This window comes from Schistocerca piceifrons, chromosome X (genome assembly GCF_021461385.2).
Source record: "Schistocerca piceifrons isolate TAMUIC-IGC-003096 chromosome X, iqSchPice1.1, whole genome shotgun sequence".
Lineage (NCBI taxonomy): Eukaryota > Metazoa > Arthropoda > Insecta > Orthoptera > Acrididae > Schistocerca > Schistocerca piceifrons.
In genome coordinates, this window is record NC_060149.1 from 189,527,448 (window position 1) to 189,546,261 (window position 18,814).

Below are 18,814 nucleotides of genomic sequence, written 5' to 3' on the forward strand. Positions count from 1 at the left end.
TATCAGTAAACCACTGATGTGTAAAACTTCTCTTGTGATTTTATCAAAATTGCCTAAGTCGTATGCTTTACCATCTGCACATTATGTTGTCCTCATGGACTACTAAATGTGTACAAAGTTTCAGTTGAGTCTGTGATATGAATGTCGTGGCTTACTCTCGTGAGTATACTACATTTTATGAAAACATCAATTAAGAAACGTAGGAAGTATCAGTACTGTGACACCAGTATCCCTTTCATCTGGTGCTCATTTATGGATTTACTTAATGGGGACACAGTTCATAGTCAGCAAAGTTATTTAAAATCCTAATGGAAACTGTCAGAACAACACTGTTCAAATAGGCAAATGAAATATGTAAACTATTGTTGAGGAAATGGAGCATATTACCCCTACCATGTCAATATGTACTGGAACTACTATATTTTATCAAGAACAACTTCAGCAAATTAGACAGACTACGTGTAATACCCCTCCCCCCATGGCAATATATACTGGAATTACTGCTCAGGGTGTCCCAGGAGGAATGGTCAATATTCAAAGATATGACAGGAAAACTCATTTGAAGCAAAAAACTTCATATGGACATATACTCTATTCAAAGTGTTTTTGATATAGAACATATTTAACATAGATTTATTTTTGAGCTAATGGTGTTCACATATGCATCTTATCCTAAGTGCCAGATTGGCCATGGTAGTTAAATTAACTGGCTACCAAGATTGCAAGACCTTACATGATTAGATTTTTGTCTATTGGGTTGGATGAATTGATTGATCGATTGATTTTTATTTGGTCTCATTTGATTACATTTTGTAAAAAGTGGTGCACTTTTAATATAGGACAAGTCAACTTAAACTTATTTTCTTGCAATATTTAACTTATTTATTACAATTTAGTACATCAAAGTGGCAATACTTATAATAATGTTGCATACATTTTTCACACTTTTTTTTTAGGTCATGAGAATTATTTACATTCTGCATTATTCTCATATATAAATTTTTCTCTCAGTATTCATGCTCTCAACTTATTAACATATCACAACAAGTTCAATTAGTTACAGTACCTCTATAACAGTAATAGTAGCATTTTTCATTCATTGATACATATACTCTTCTGCACTATAAAATTCTTTTTCCATTAAATAATCCTTTAAAAGTTTTTAGAATGTCTTTTTGCTCACATTGTTCTGTAAACTCTTTGGAAGGCACTTTATGAATTTGACACCCTTTATTTCTTGTTTCATATGTATGAACACCTGCATTTCTTTCTAGTACTTCATTTCCTTTTATTGACATTATTGTTTTGTAAATATATAGAGATGGAAATGCCAGTCTTTTTAGACTATGGAAAACAGTTCTGCATGAGTCTCTTTGTTTCTGTCAAGATGGTCCTAACAGCTTTTTTTTGCAATGTAAATATTCTTTTTGTATTTTTGCTGCTGGACTTTGCTTAAACAGTAATTCCATGTTGTAGGTATGGCTCAAATAGAGCATGGTACACTGTACATAGAAGCTCCTTGTTGGCATAATGTGCAAGCTGTTTCATAACAAATATTGCAGTGCTTCATTTACAGCAAACATTATATATATATGTTGACTCCACTGGAGCTTATTGTCAACTGTAATGCCCCAAAATTTAATAGTGGTAACTTCTTCCAGTCTTGTTTCATCTATGAATATATCTGTGTGTTCTTCCTTTTCTCAATTTTTGAACACCATGAACATTCTCTTTTTTAAATTTAAAGTTAAGTCATTTTTACAAGGCATTGTACTGTGTTATTTATTGACATAAATGCAATTCTTTCCAGTGTTTCCAGATTTTTTTCTACGTTCATTAGTGTCATGTCATTTGCAAATTGTTTACAAATAGTTTAAACAGAAGTGGGTCAAGTACAGATCCTTGAGGCACTCCATACTTAATATTCTGATCTGCATCAAGTTTCTTTTTCCACATACTGCTTTCTGTTGCTGAGGTATGATTTTATCCACTTGGTTGCATGTCCACAAATACCATAGCTTTAAAGTTTTTCAATAAGTGTAGCATGGCTGATTGTGCTGAATGCTTTAGAGAAATCCAGAAACATAGCAGACACAGAGTTTCTTTTGTCTAATGCATCTATAATGGATTCTGTGAGGCCTGATGTAGCGGGTTCTGTAGATATCCTTTTTTGGAAACCTTGTTGTGCTGGAATCAGAATACTGTGTTTCTCCAGGAATGTGATCAGCCTACCATGCATGAGCATCTCTAGTGTTTTTGAAAAACCAGAGATTAAAGACACTGGTCTGTAGTTATTTTGATCTTTTTTTCTCCTTTCTTAAATATTGGTACTACTTTGCTTACTTTTAATTTTTCTGAGAATGCTCCTCCTCTAAATGAGCAGTTTGCAATACGCAAAAGAGGTTTGACTATTTCTTCATTCACATGTTTTATTAAATTACTTGATACTTCATCATCTGCTGCAGACTTTTGGGGTTTTAATTTCTGTATTATTTTTTTGAGTTCTGTTTTTGCCAGTGGTTCTAGGAACATTGAGTGGGATGGTTGGCCAAGTGCTTTAGCATGCTATGACCATTGATGATTTGTTTCCCCTTTCAAATTTTGTATAGCATCCATAAAGCTGCTGTTCAGTATATTAGCAATTTTTCTTCCATCTGTAACTATGTTGTCATCAGTTCTCATTGACTTAATAAAATTGCTGTTTTTTACCCTTTTTTGGCTATATATACCGCTGTTGATTTTGTTATGGCTCTGTTTATCGAAATGGCTTTTGCTTCTCTTATTAATTGCCTGTACTTCTTCTGATACTGTTTATATGTCTCCATATTCCCTGCTTGCCTGAGCTCCTTCACTCTTGTCCTGAGTTCAATTATTTCTTTCATAATCCATTTCTTACTGTGATCCTGTTTTTCTGATAGGCTACTTTGGGGAAGAAGTGTGAGGAAAAAAAAAAAAAAAAAAAACTTCTGAAAAAGTAAGATGAACTACTTGGTCGCATTACGGATGGGAATGTGAAGAGGCACTCAGACAAGCAACACAGCATATTCTCCCAAGAGTGCATAAATACACTGAAGCTTACAGAGGAATATTTGAACATTTATCGTGAACTGTGCAACAGCTGCAATATGACGTCTGCGATAATGCCTAGAGGTGAATGTGTTAAAAAATATGCATTTTTCAATTGATACTTTGTAAAATGCATGCTGTAATGCTGATTAATTGTTGTACATGTATAAGCTTCAAAATGTATTGAATAATACAGAAAATAAATAACTATGTATATTAAATGTATTCTATTCAGAAACCATTCAGAGTAGGGTGTATGTCCAGATGAAGCTTTTTGGTTCAAATTATCATTCCTGTCATATCTCTGAATACTGACTATTCCACCTGGGACACCCTGTATTTTGCAAAGGAAAGTTAGAGAAGAACTCAGAGAACTACAAAGGAAAGTTAGAGAAGAACTCAGAGAACTCACTAAGGTTAATCATCTACTTAATGATAATGTAGAACAAAGGTGCTACATATATAGGAATAATATTATATCTCCCAACACCAATCAAGAATGCTTGAGGACCTTCTTTATAGCGAACAAGTTGGAATTCAATATAGTCTTTCCTGCAGATCAAACAGCCTTTGACTTCTTTAGTGTTAGTAACCAGAATGATTTATAGACTGCAGTTATGAGCGTAAATAGTCCCACTGCAAGTCAGTGATAATAGCAGTGAAAATCTTTCCAGATAATGTAGTTCAGGGATCAACAATTTCACCATCCAGCAAACACAGATGCTTCTCAACTGCAAGCAGCAACGGAAAATGGTGAAGTACTTCATGACTACTCTGCAATTCACAGTAACTATTTGACAGAAGGTTCACAGAATAACTTTTGGGCAGTTTCACTACTATTCTATCCTCTACTGGCACCTGGAAAAAATTAACATCTAAATCTTTCTACTGTAGGAAATATGCAGCATTTATGTCATTCATTCTATCAGTTCTGTTTCTTACACTGGCAGCAACCATGTTGAATGTGCTACTATTTACAGCACAATTTATATCTAAGCTGCTATGTTTTGATGTAGAAGCACAGCCTAGAAAGCCAAATTGTGATTTGTTCTGTAAGAACATCCCCATCATTTGTCAGCGGCAGCAGATTTCTGAAGATAGAAGTACACTTTCAAGAATGTTCCTGTGTTTTTGTGATGCACATGCACACGTGCTTTTCATTTTTGAATTGACAACTACGTTTGACTTAAAAAACATTGTTCCATTCCTGTATGATTATGTATGTATGTATGTATGTATGTATGTATGTATTGAACTGGGGACATAGAAATGAGAGAGAAGCTTCGTCCCCGCCATAGCCCTCAGTGGTACACAACCCCACAACAGGCTACAGCACTCCACTCACCCCACCACCGCCCCACACCAAAACCCAGGGTTATTGTACAGTTCCCCCCGGGAACGTCTCATTTCTGACAAGTGTAAACCCAATGTTTGTGTGGTAGAGTAATTATGGTGTACCCGTACACGGATACAGTGTTAGCACACCAATCGCCGACATAGTGTAACTGAGGCGGAATAAGGGGAACTAGCCCGCATTCATCAAGGCAGATGGAAAATTGCCTTAAAAACCATCCACAGGCTGGCCGGCACACCGGATCTAGACACTAATCTGTTGGGTGGATTCGTACGGGGGACCGGCATGCCTTCCTGCTCGAGAAGCAGAGTGTTAGACTACACCGCTAGCTGGGCAGGCATGAGTACTCCATGAGAAAGACAAAGTTCTGGTTCACTTTTTATTGACTTTTTGTAGGACTAAAAATATCATCGAAACCTTATATGTAATAAGATACATGAAGAATAGATTAGAAACAAAGGGAAAATATTATAAACTGCTACTGAAGCTGTGTTTTAATTATGTAAAGTCAAAGTCTGTGGGGGAAACACTCCATACTTTTTACGTTTCTAGGGTCTAATAATTGATGGAACACAATACATGAAAGGAAATTCTGCATTTACTGAACAAATACACTACTCTACCATTATCATTATACAGGGAATGGACATCTGAAACCTAACTCCTGACCAATCAAGGCCAATAAAATTATCTGAAATACAGTTCCTCTTCTACGCAGTAAGATTTTTTTGTGCTCTTAAAATAATACTAAGTGCAAAGTGTAGAACGAAGTGACATCTATAATAAAATTGTGTGCATGAAATTAGAAACCCCTAATACAAAGTGTGACATGTAACAGAATCATTACCATTTGTTTGGTGTAGTTTCAAATGAAAACATAACATAAGGCACTCTTTTAAATCACTGTACGAGCAATTTTAAGGCAAAAGACAACAATTAACCTGATGATTGTAATTGATGATGGTGGTGTGTCTATATTCCCTCTGTTATTAAATCTTACCAATCAGATGAACGTTAGCAGAGTACTTTCTTAAACAGATGGCTCATTTCAAAGCAATAGTTTGTTTAAGGTAGTAAGCAATCTACTAAACATCATAGTTAAACGTCTTCATTTATTTTTAACTGCAGCTCAAGTGTTTCTTACATACTTGTAAATCACTTTGCATGAGGATAGCTCTCAGTACTGCACTGCAACATACAGAAATGAGTGTTGTAGTCTGATACTAACCATTACTGCAGGTTCCATGCTCACTATAGTAAAAGTCTCTGTCCATCAGTAGTGATGAGCGATCAGCTGCAAAAGTGTCATCAGAACTCAAGAAACAATCCCGACGAACCACATGGTAGTTAAATGATCTGCAGTTGAAATCCTGTTCTTGATTGCATAAGTGTTTGCATTCTGGAGCATCATATATCTGTGGGATATACCTGTCGGTGTATGGAAGGAATCTTCCAGGGTAATCTGTGTAGTCACAGCTTGGTGGCTCTGAAACCAGATATCATCTTTGAATAAATATGTTTCAGTGCATTTATAGTTTATTAACAAACAATAGGAGTGAACTGGTAATTTTCTATTATATAGTACCATTTTAATACATTATTAACAGAAAGAAAGATACAGTTAACTCTTAACATATGTTATACATTGAGGTGACAAAAGTCATGGGAGACCTCCACATTTCATGTTGGACTTCCTTTTGCCCTGCATAGTGCAGTAACTTTTGTGGCATGGACCCAACAAGTTGTTGCAAGTCCCCTGCAGAAATATTGAACCATACTGCCTCTATAGCTGTCCATAACAGTGAAAGCGTTGCTCGTGCAAGATTTTGTACACGAACTGACCTCTTCATTATAGCCCACAAATGTTCAATGGGATTCGTGACACGTGGTCTGGCAGGCCAATTCATTCATTCGGATTGTCCCGAATGCTCTTCAAACCAATTGCAAACAATTGTGGCCAGGTGACATGGCGCGCAGTCATCCGTAAAATTCCATCATTGTCTGGGAACATTAAGTTCACAAATGGCTGCAAATGTTCTCCAAGTAGCTAAACATAACCATTTCCAGTCTATAATTGGTTCAGTTGTATCAGAGGACCCAGTCCATTCCATGTCAACACAGCCCACACCATTATGGAGCCACTACCAGCTTGCACAGTGCCTTATTGACAACTTGGGTTCAGGGCTTTGTCAGGCATGTGCCACACTCAAACCCTGCCTTCAGCTCTTACCAACTGAAATTGGAGTTCTGACCAGGCCATGGTTTCCCAGTCACCTAGGGTCCAACTGATATGGTCGTGTGCCCAGGAGAGGTGCTGCAGGCAATGTTGTGCTGCTACCAAAGGCACTCACGTTGGTCATCCACTGCCATAGCCAAATTTCACCACACTGTCTTAACAGATACATTTGTCATACATCCAGCATTCATTTTTTGTGGTTATTTCATGCAGCATTGCTTGTCTGTTAGCACTGACAAATCTATGCAAACACATTTGCTCTCAGTCATTAAGTGAAGGTCATTGGCCACTGTGTTGTCTGTGGTGAGAGGTAATGGCTGAAATTTGGTATTCTCAGCACACTCTTGACACTGTTTATCTTGGAATATTGAATTCCCTAATGGCTTCCAAATGGAATGTCCCATGTGTCTAGCTCCAACTACCGTTCTGCTTACAATGTCTGTTAATTTCCACTGTATGGCCATAATAATGCCAGAAACCTTTTCACATGAATCACATGAGTATAAATGATGGCTCCCGTGAATGTAGCACCATTTTGACCTTGTGTATGTCATACTAGCACTATGCGTATATGTATACATCACTATCTCATGATTTTTGTCACTTCGGTGTAAAATGAACATATAAAATCAATATCAAGGAAGGCAAATGGAAGACTTTGATTTGGTGGATGGTAGACTTGGATTTGGTGGAACGGTTCCAGGAAGGTGCAGTACATGTATGAAGGAAATTACATACTAGTTACAGAGTACTGCTCCAGCATTTGAAGTCCTTACCAAGTAGGCATGGCAATGGACATTGAATAAATTCACTGATGAGATATTATGAATGTAACAGGTTGATACAGCTCATATGAAAATGCTTGGGAAACTTAATGGAAATCCTTGAAAGAAACATGTCATAGTTTTTGCAAAATCATGTTGGGATAGTTTAGAGAACCTGTATCTGAGGAAGACTATGTGACAATTCTGCTGCATTGTATATCTCATATTGAGATAACAAGAATACATACTCTTCTTCTTCTTTAACTTTTACCTTTATCCTATTCCTACACAGGGATGGTATGGTTATTATCGAGTTTGGAATTGTGAATATGTTAGAGGGTGGTTGGATGCTTTACTTGTCGCCATCCCTTCATCCAACCCCCACCCCTCTCCCCCCTTCTCTGGCCCCCAGCCCCTGACAGAGTTTGTGAATCCCCAACTGTGTGCGTGAGAAAGAGTATGAACATTTTCTAAATGTTGGTGAATTGTGTAATCCAGGTGGGATGTGGGTACCAGCCTGGTATTCACTTAGTCAGATGGGGGAAACTGCTTATAAACCACACCCAGGTTGATTGGCACACTGGCCCTCTGCCTCGTGGATTCCATCCAGGGCTGGCGCACCTGCCCAAATTCTGGAAGTGACGTGGTAACAAGCATGGCTATCCATGTAGGAGGTATCCATGTGTACATTAACAACATAAAAAGATGTTCTTTTCGTATATTACTAAAATATTCTTACCATTTTGTACTAAATAACCTATCTTAAAATACTGAGTACATAACTGTCAATATTTTGAGATATAGTAAGTTTTGTGTACTTATTGAAGAACAACACATTTTCTAACTCACAGAATTAGTTCTTATCGACACCAGCAAGTGTTGAATTTTGCCACTGTTGAAAAACTTTCTGCAGATGGATACCTGCCTGTTTCCTTGTACATGAAACCAGCACCAAATAAAACTGCTATGACATCAATTTTTTAAAAGTTTTGACAGTCTGTAAAGTTTAAACTGTCTTAAATTCTACTTTATGACATTACTATTCTCTGAGATATAATTCACCCCTTACTTTCAAGCCAACAAATCCATGTTCCTCAAATTTGGGTGAGGAAAATCTCCACTGACATAGATAGACTTCGTATTTAGCAATGCAGTTTTGACATTTTAAGTTATCCCAAAATCAATAGACATTGGGTGAAATAAGTAAGAACCCACTGAATTGGTAATAATATGAGTGCAAAGTCCGAGAGATGGCACCACCGCCAGGTATTGAGGTCATGTTTAGTTAGTAGCATCTATGGAAAGAATGCACACCAAGTTTCAGCCATATTGGTCTATTTCTTTGTATTTGGCATTCGTATGAATCAAGGAAGTTGAGTGATTGTCAAAAAATGGAAGAATCTGCAGGACTTTAAGCATTGTTTTATCACTGTGGATGAAACATGGATACATTACTATACTCCTGAGACCAAAGAACAATCTAAACAATGGGTTAACAAGGGGGAATTTGCACCAAAGAAGGCAAGACCATTCCTTTGGCCGGAAAGGTTATGATGACTGTCTTTTGGGATTTGCAAGGGTTAATCCTCATTGACTATCTTGGGGTGGGGGGTGGGAGGTGGAGTAATAAACAGTCCTACAAAATAACTGTTATGAAAAAAATTGATACTTTGTGCTCTTTCCGAGTTAATTAGCATTGAAGTTAGCCAATCAGGTTGTTGTGTGAACAAATTCAAGCAGCCTGCCAGATACAATTAGTGTAAGTTTTCCCCATAGCATAGTTGATAGTGCATGAGACTGCTCAGCCTTTGGCTTGGGTTCAGTCCTTACTTCTGTTCCATATTCAATTTTTGTATGACTCTCTTGTTCAGTTTTAGGAAACCAAACAAATAACATATTTGGTGACACCATCTCCGATAGGCCACTTGAATTTGCGGGGACAACTGTCTGTTTGGCTAACTTAACTCAGAAATGGTGCAATGTATTAAATTATTTCTTAACAGTTATTTCTCAGCATAACATACCCTGCAACACTCTTACAAGCTTTTCAGACTGTTTCTGATTATTCTGCATACACATTTGCCTGAAGGAGTATAGACCAGCTTACTAGTAGGTGCTAATGCAAAATTGTTTTGAACACATGAAGAAACAAAATATTGAAATGGAAATAAGCAGTTAATGTATAACAATTCCTTTCATGAAAATTTCTTAAGAAAATATCCTGCAGTAAACTCTTATGTGGCAATGTTGACTGGGAGACCACGAGGGATTGTTCTGCCTCCATGCACAAAAGCCCATTTTTCACAGTGTATAAGAGCTGTGTCTTAAATTTATCTTTTAAGTGCAGGTGAGCATAATGGATGGGTGTGGTTTCCTGTTTATTTTGTACAAGTATCATGAAGAATAAAGGGAGAGGATGAAACTTGGTCCTTGCGCAAACCAAACATCATCATCATCATCATCCCTGCACATAGCCCACTCATTAGAGATTAGATTACATTAGATTCAATTTTCGTTCAACAGACCCAAAAAATTAGATGATTCTCATGGAACATGTCAGAAAGTATAACATAAAAATGTAAAACATTTGAATATAACACTTTATACCCTGATCATTTGTTAGGAGATTGTTGAAATAGGTGAATACAATGTGGTAAACTGTAACAGCTAATATTTACAGAATTAACATGCTTTCAGAATGAAACATTGTTATACACTACTAATAAATTTATCATACACAAAATGCCTATTATCATACACAAAATGCCTAATCTTGCCTGTTGTGACCAAGTGCTTTCAAAACTGAAATCTAACAGTCATTTTTACTTAAGCTGGCTCAACAGTCTCTGTTAAGATATTTGTCTATAGAGTAGAAGGAGTTGCCTATTAAAAAGTCTTTCAAACTCTGTTAAACTGTGCATTATCTGAAACCAAGTTTTTAATGGTTGTTGGCAATTAATTGAAAATGTGTGTTCCTGAGTATTGGGCCCCTTTTTGGACCAAGGTAAGTGATTTTAGGTCTTTATGTAGATTGTTCTTATTCCTATGCATCGAGCTATTGTTTGGAAATAGAGATATATTACTTGCAACAGTCTGCCCACGATAGCTGAGTGGTCAACGTGACAGAATGTCAATCCTAAGGGCCCGGGTTCAATTCCTTGCTGGGTCGGAGATTTTCTCCGCTCAGGGACTGGGTGTTGTATTGTCCTAATCACACCATTTCATCCCCATCGATGTGCAAGTCACCAAAGTGGCATCAAATCAAAAGACTTGCACCAGGCAAACAGTCTATCCGACGGGAGGCCCTAGTCACATGACATTTACATTTCCTTCCAACAAATTTCATTAAGGAATAAATATACTGAGAAGCAGTCATTAGAATACAAAGTTCCTTGAACAGGTTCTGATATGATGTTATTGAATTTACACCACAAATGATTCTTATCACACGCTTTTGCACCCTAAAAACTTTTGCTCGGTTTGATGAGTTACCCCAGAACATGATTCCATATGACATAATAGAATGAAACTAAGCAAAGTATGCAAGTTCTTTTATATTCGTATCTCCTACATCTGATGTCATTCTCACTGCAAATACATACTTGTTTATGCACTTAAGCAATTCTGTGGTATGCCCTTCCCAACTGAATTTATTATCAAGTTGTAATTCCAGAAATTTAACACTGCCAATCTCTTTGATCTGCATGTCTTCATATGTCACACACAAGCTGGAAGGAAATCTATTACAGCTTCAGAACTGCATATAGTGGGTCTTCTCAAAGTTTAATGACAGTGAATTAGCTTTAATCCATTTATTAATGTCAGTGAAAATTTAATTAGCAGCTGTTTCTAAATCTGTACTTAGCTTGCTACTTATTGTAATGTGTGTATTAAGTAGCAAGTCAAGTACAGATTTAAAAATAGCTGTTAATCAAATTTTTACTGACATTAATAAATGGTTTAAAACTAATAGCATCAAGGGGGCCTCTGGGTACAATATCCTATCCTGATAGGTGGGTTGTCATCAACAGTACCACAAGCTCTCACTCTATGAGATGCAATGGAGAGATTTGGAATTTAATCCATGACACCAGAGGAAAGTCTGGTTGCCACACTACTACCTCCCCTCAGCTTGTCAGCTAAATACTGGTGGTGAAAATTTCTTCCACCACCAGGACTCTGGCTAACTACAAGTTGAGTGCCACCACATATACATGCAGTAGAATACTGATGTACGTCTCTGAACACAACTCCATACATTTCTCTCCATACCTTCTCCTTTATTTTTATTTTATTTGATTTATTTATTTATTTATTTATTTTTGACAAAATAATTTTCACCTGAAAATCTTGAAATTAAGTATAGGTGGCTATATTTGCTACTGCATGTAATCCTATTAAAAGATATTTGCCTGCATTTGTTTTGCTTAAAAGATTTCATTTTTGTATTTTTCAGAATTAGTTGTTAATGAACTTTGTCAACAAGAAAATAAATAAGAAAATTCTAATAATAAGTACCATATTTAATTGTTTATTAACTGTAATAATAAAAAACTGAAAATATAATTATTGGTCAACTGCACACTTCAGACCTACTTGGAGCACATTCATTTTCCATGTAGTCCACATCAGCAGAAACTCTTCGAAAATGCTGTGGAGTTGTTCTCCTAGTTTCAGGGGTAAGTTTGCACAGTCTCTCTCTTCCATAGTAAGTTGCTGACCTAAAAAAATTAAATACCTACATAAATGTCAGAAAAGAAAAACCAATGAAGCTAGCATACTTGCTGAGACAAGAAAGTATTACAACACATGCAGAATGACAGTTCGTAACTGACAAAATAGAGCCCATTGCAGAATTTTCTATTTATGCAGTAAATATATACTAAATGTACTACATAATAATTTAATTCTCTTTTATCTTCTTCTTTTTTCTGCCATTAATACCATATTTTCTTGGGGTCACCATGAAATTATTGGATTTGTCAAAGTTGGTGGTAGCCCCCCAACCCGCAGCTATGGAATTTGTGTACCCACAAGTGTCAGCATTGAGTGTTATTCCATTTGAAAGTGTGTGAACATGTTCTAAATGTTTGTGAATTTTGTAACTGAAGATGGACGTGTCTACCAACGCAATAAATAATTTATATTAATATATTACATTTAATTGAATAAATATACCAATAAATTTATTTTATTAATATTAAATGATTATTTTAATACATATATCTACCTAGGAGTATAGCTACTTATGTTTTTAGCTTAAAATAGGTATACAGATACTTCACAAGCCACCGCACAGTGCATGGCAGAGGGTACCCGGTATCAGTACTTGCCATTTCCTTTCCTGTTCCATTCACAAACAGTGAGGAAAAAAAGACTGCTTATATGACTCCATATGAGCCATAATGTCTCATACCTTATCTTCGTGGTCCTTACATGCCATGTATGTAGGAGGCAGTAGAATTGTTCAGCAGTCAGCTTCGAATGCTGGTTCTCTAAATTTTCTCAGTAGTGTTTCTTGGAAAGAATGTCTCCTTCCCTATAGGGATACCCACTTGAGTTCCCACAGCACCTCCACAACACTTATGGGTTGTTCAAACCTACTAGTAATAAATCTAGCAGCCTGCCTCTGAATTTCTTCAATGTCTTCCTTCAATCTGACCTGGTACGGATCCCAAACATCTGAGCAGTACTCAAGAAGAGATTGCACCAGTGTCCTATATGTGGTCTCTTTTACAGGTTAACTACTCTTTCTTAAAATTCTCCCAATAAATTGAAGTCAACCATTCACCTTCCCTACCACAGTTCTCACATGCTCATTCCACTTCATATCAATTTCCAATGTTATGCCTAGATATTTAAATGACTTTACTGTGACAATAGTAATACTGTATCCAAGCAGTAGAGATTTGATTTTCCTATTCATCCACATTAACTCACATTTTCTCATATTTAGGGCTCGCTGCCATTCATCACACCAACTGGAAATTTTGTCCAACTAATCTTGCATCTTCCTACAGTCACTCAACTTCAACACCATACTACACACCATGGCATCATCAGCAAACAATTTAGATTGCTGTCCACCCTGACCATTAAATCATTTATGTATATAGAGAACAACAGTGGCCAAATCACACTTTCCTGGGGCATTCCAGATGATACCCTTGTCTCTGATGAACACTTGCCATCAAGTACCAGCCTGGTATTCACCTAGTCGGATGTGGAAAATGTCCTAAAAAACACATCCAGGCTGATTTGTACACCAGTTCTCAACGTTACTCCAACAGGTGTATTTGATCTGGAGCTGGCATGCCAATGTGAAAAGGTGTTTGGGAGAGTCATTGCCACTGTGACATTATTGTAATTGTTATGTATTTACAGGGTATTCAGATCTTTCCATTGAATGAGTTGCCTTATATGTCAACAATACATGAAATTGCATTTAGTCTTACTTCTTTATAAACTACAGTTCAGCACATAATTTTACTTTGACCTATTCCAGTGTTTTATAAACAGATTTAAGTAACATCTGTCAGTTTTTACTTAAAGCTGGAATTTGTTCATAAATTAAATAAATTTAGTTGCTCAGAACTGTAGAAACACTTTCAAGGAAATGGAAAATGATTACTGTTTACTGTGCTATCAACAATGTGAGCACAGGAGATGGGTCTCAAACTCATATTGGAGTAAAGTAGGGAAGGATATTGGCCACTTCACTTTTAAGTGGCCACCACATCGTTCATTTAAATTAATTAAGGGAACCATGAGGAAGCCAAATCTGGGTGGTGATTTGCACCCTGCAACTGTCAGTGGTGAACTGGACTGATACATGCTGTTTCTACAACTGGCTACATGATGGGAGGTTACCAAGCATCATAACATATTTGGCTAGAGCAATTATAAATGCTCCTACCTAAGCTAGTGGCAGCATTCCTTTGGTGCTATACATTTGGCTGGCACAGTCGCTGTACCAGGTACTGGTCAAATGTGCAACTCAGCTGCTACAGCCTCATTGAGCAGTATCACTGACTGAGTGAAGCCACTGATCTATGAGCTATCAGCTAGCCCTGATAGTTCTGAACTTCAAAATGGATCTGCTGAGGTGTGGATGCCACACAGGTGACATCACATGATACTCCAGCCAATCTCTGAGAGACCTGGGTTCAACTTGGGGTGCCTACCCATTCCTTTCAGACATCTTGGGCTGCAAACTACATTTGACACCATAATTGTCTAATATTGCTGCACTGACAAGCTGACACCTGACTCGCATCACTTAGGATCCACTGTTTTCAGCTACTGTTGTGGTGCAGCAACATTTCACTGCCTTGGCATATGTCTCAGTGCTTACTGTCTGTGGACTAGCTCCTTGGCGTCTTTTGCTGGAGTGCTGTTTGAAAGACACCATGCTCACTGCAGAACTGAAGATCCCATCCCACAGTTTCCCCTCACAAGACACTGCAAAAGTAAAAAAAACAGCCATCCTGCAATACTGGTGTTGTTGTGTCCTACTAACACACGATAGAGGGAAGACAGGGGCTTGAGGGCCATCTCCAATTTCATGCAGTGAGGAGCAAATGTAGAAAGACAAAATCCCACAGAAGGCAGGTTGATGACTTGGATCAGTGCCAGACATTGTCACAAGGCACCTGCAAGATGTGTGGTTTCTGGGAGTCGACAGGATGCTTTCAGCAGGAGACTCACGGTATTCAGGAGTCTGATTAACACTATTTATTAGCAATCAGGCTAACTACTACACTGAAGGCTAATCATACATATTAGAAAAAGCAAAGGAGGCTACTGATTGCACAATGGAAGTCAGTGTCTGAATCCATGGGTTGGGTGCTAACAGAAGTAGTGAACACTAGTAACATTTTGAGTAGAAACTTTGTGCAGCACTCCAAGTAAGAAAAACAGACATGTTGGAGCTTATCTAGGCTGGCCACAAGTGACACATATTTGGAATCTGAACAATCCTCTGAATACAAAAAGATGGGTTCTTGAAGAATTGTGGTGGTGCACTATTTCTCCCTTCCTAGTTGACCCTCCAATCCACCAGCACTTAACAAGCTTTGGGCAATCTCATAAGTTGCTCTGCACCTCAAGGGCACATTTGGCCAACCATATGTAGACTCCTCCCCCCTCCCCCCTCCTCCTACTCGGTAGGTAGGGGTGCTTCTGGACTTGACATTATCAAACTCCAAGTTTGGTAGCAACAGTGTTCAGCTGAAAGCTAAATGTCACTGTTGTGCCTATTGTGGCCAGAAACATCAATGTTTTTTGTCACTTGGCTTCACCCTCAATCCTTTTGTGTGTGGGGACTGCTGCAGTAGCACTCTAACCTGTGTAAATTCACTGACATTGCAGTTCTCAGGAGCAAGTATCAAGCTTGCTGTCTCTGCTAAGACGTTCCTTTTCATGGCCATCTTCTACTATGACACCTTACAACAGTATCTAGATAATGGATGGAGTTACCAGTTAATTCTCTGAAGTGAGACTTCTCTCCTGGGACAGCTGCCCAGAGCATTAGTAATTTGTAGGGCTCTACTGCTACAGTTTGTCTCTGGTAACCTAAATGTTACCACTTTTGTCCACTCTCTACATTGTATCTCTGATTTCCTACCTAGAAGTAGCCTCGATGGCTCCCAACAGCCTTAAGCATAACAACGTACAAGTCATTATGTAGTCAATATATGACAGTGCTGTCCAGCTGTAACAATAGTGTCAAATATGGGGATGCACTATACACACAGTGAGTGGAGCATTACCTTACGGACTGACAGTATATAGTTCAAAAGTTCAGAAGGGTACACGGCTATTGCCTTATGAGGTAGTTTATAGACAGAAGGTGCAATCACCATTTGAGGCATTAAAACCTAGAGTGGGTGGAAAACAGTGGAGCAGTGCAGAATTTTGCAAAAACCTGTAGACAGTATGTTGCCAAGTGCAAAAAGCACCAGCGCTGAGTCACTGTAATGGAGATCTCGGCCTTGAAGTTTCCTTAATACTGGTCATCATTTGTGTTGCCTCTGTCCATCATTAGTCAGAATCCTCAGCTCACCTGATCTTCCAGTCCATACCTACCAACCCAATGGATTGACCACAATGTTTTACCAAAGTGAGAGAAATTTTGTCTGTAGCAGTCACCATACACCATTTGATGGAGTGGTATACACAATTTGATGGAGTGTGTAAGGAAGAAGAACAGACAATGTTTAAAGTGTCAATAACAGTGTGTGTGAGAGAGAGTGCTAAACATGGTCAGGGGGAAAATGTAGACACAGTAGTACCATGTCGTTTTAATAGTTCATAGTTTCAACAGCAGCCTGGAATTCATATGGCTGAATTCTTCTAAGGAAGGAGAAAATGTTGCAGCATCAGCTTCAAGCAGGCCTTCCCAACCAGCCAAAGAATATGTGGGCCAGCCACTGATGTAATTCTGCAGCTAGATACTCAGTAGTGAGCTGAATTTCTACATGCTATATCACTGCATGGAATTTCTACAACTGGCTATGTAACATGAGGCACCTCCTGTCATAACACTCCTGGTTGGAGCAACTAAAATACTCCAAGTTAGTAGCAGAATTCATTTGGCACCACTCATTCAATTGGTACAGTGTACACACCAGTCATCTGTCAAATGTGTGGTTAAACTACTACAGCATCATCAAGCAGCATCACTGACAAGGTGAAGGCACTGATCTGTGAGCTATCAGCTATCTCTGAGGATTCTGGCCATTATGTGAGTACCATCACCTGACATTCCAGTCAGTCTCTGAGGGTCATGGGATCAACTTTATGTGCTTGCATGCTCCTGTCAGATGCCTCAGGCCACAAGTGATGCTCACCAGTCCAGTCATCTAATGCCATTGCACCGCTGAGCTGACACATGAGTTGGTCAGAAAGGACCCAGCTGTCACCAGCCACTGTTGAGCTGTGTTACCACTCCACTGCCTCAACATATGTCATTTGCAGCTTACTAACCTGTCTCCTTGCCTTCCTTCGTCAGAATGCTGTACGAGAGACAACAAACAATAAAGAATGTTTTTGTTGAGTAGACATTTTCAACACTGGGCCTGCTGTGCTACTGGAGGTCCCACCTCAAAGCATTCCACATGTGCCACTCTGAAGTCATAAATGGCCATCCTGCAAGTCTGGTGTGAACCAGCTGTAATAATACAGGCATATTTGTCTGTTGAACACTCTGGGAAAATACAGGAACAACTCTTAAGTGATTAGCTACTGGTGAAAAGAGAACTAATAAGTCTTAATCAAACACAGTATGGTTTCAGAAAGGGAAATTTGATAAACAGTGCTGTAACTCAGGTGACTGCAACCACTGATAAATGTTATGACAAATATTCCATAGCCATCATGACAGATGTCACCAGAATATCCAATACTCTTTGGTGGTCACCTTAGTTTGTGAGATTTTGGCAGCTGAAGTTGCCCAAATGTTTGTATAACTCCTTCAGAGGCAACTGTCCAAGTAGAGTAGTGACATGGTCACCTCCTGATATATAATCTCAAAGTAAGTGCCCCAGGACAAGAAGAGTAACTGTTGTGAGTTATGAATTTTTTACAGTATCATCCGACAAAGAGGAAAGCACAGATTGTGGTCAGTGGGTAAGTGGTGCCACTCAGAGAAACCATAACCTGTTAAACCGCTCCTGTATCAGTGTACCTACTAGTGGAGGTAAAACATTTCAAGTTTATTGGGAGATGTTCAGCTAGCAAAATATAGTAACAATAAGAAATACCAGTAACAAAAACTGTGTGTGTTCCATCCAAATATGCATTATTTTGTCAAAAACTACAATTATGGGACTTGTGGCTGTAATACTATAAGGTTTGTAATTGAAAAAGCAACCACATACAAGAATGATATAAAAAGGTTTATTTGAATCAAACCATGGCAAGTTCCAGATTTCTTATAAATCCGTCTTCAGAATGTTGTTATAGGTTTCCTTGTTTTCTTGCTGAAGCCTCTTTTTGTATTTGTTATTGGTTTCCTGCAGTGGTGTATGGTTCTGTGTGATGAAATCGCCCCATGTTTTTGTCACGAATTTTAAAATCAACACATCTGTGGATATGCAATGTGTGAGTGCTGTTCAATCCATGGAAAACACATAAGACAACAACATTCTCTGTTTAATGGCAGCAAAATTGTGTGTGCTGCTGTTCAACAAAGAAAGGTGTCATGTCAAAAGTTTTCCAGTAAATTTAATAGCACTCATACAGTGCACACCCACAAATGTGTTGATTTTAAAATTCACAATGAAAACACAGGGCGATTTCCTCATGCAGAATCATACAGCAAACCAAAAACAAATTCAAAATGAGGTCCCATAAGGAAATAAGGAAACCTGTGACAACCACCTGAAGATGGAT

The 18,814-nt window shown here is 38.1% G+C and overlaps 1 protein-coding gene across 1 annotated transcript in view; it reads right to left on the reverse strand.

Moving 5' to 3' along the window:
- Nucleotides 1-18,814, reverse strand: part of LOC124722900 — a 506,082-nt gene that overhangs the window by 92,725 nt on the left and 394,543 nt on the right. The window contains exons 20-21 of the mRNA XM_047248040.1: nucleotides 12,017-12,141; nucleotides 5,649-5,906 (exon numbers count right to left, since the gene is read on the reverse strand). Of these exons, the coding sequence (XP_047103996.1) occupies nucleotides 5,649-5,906; nucleotides 12,017-12,141 (383 nt within the window). The remainder of the gene's footprint in view (nucleotides 1-5,648; nucleotides 5,907-12,016; nucleotides 12,142-18,814) is intronic.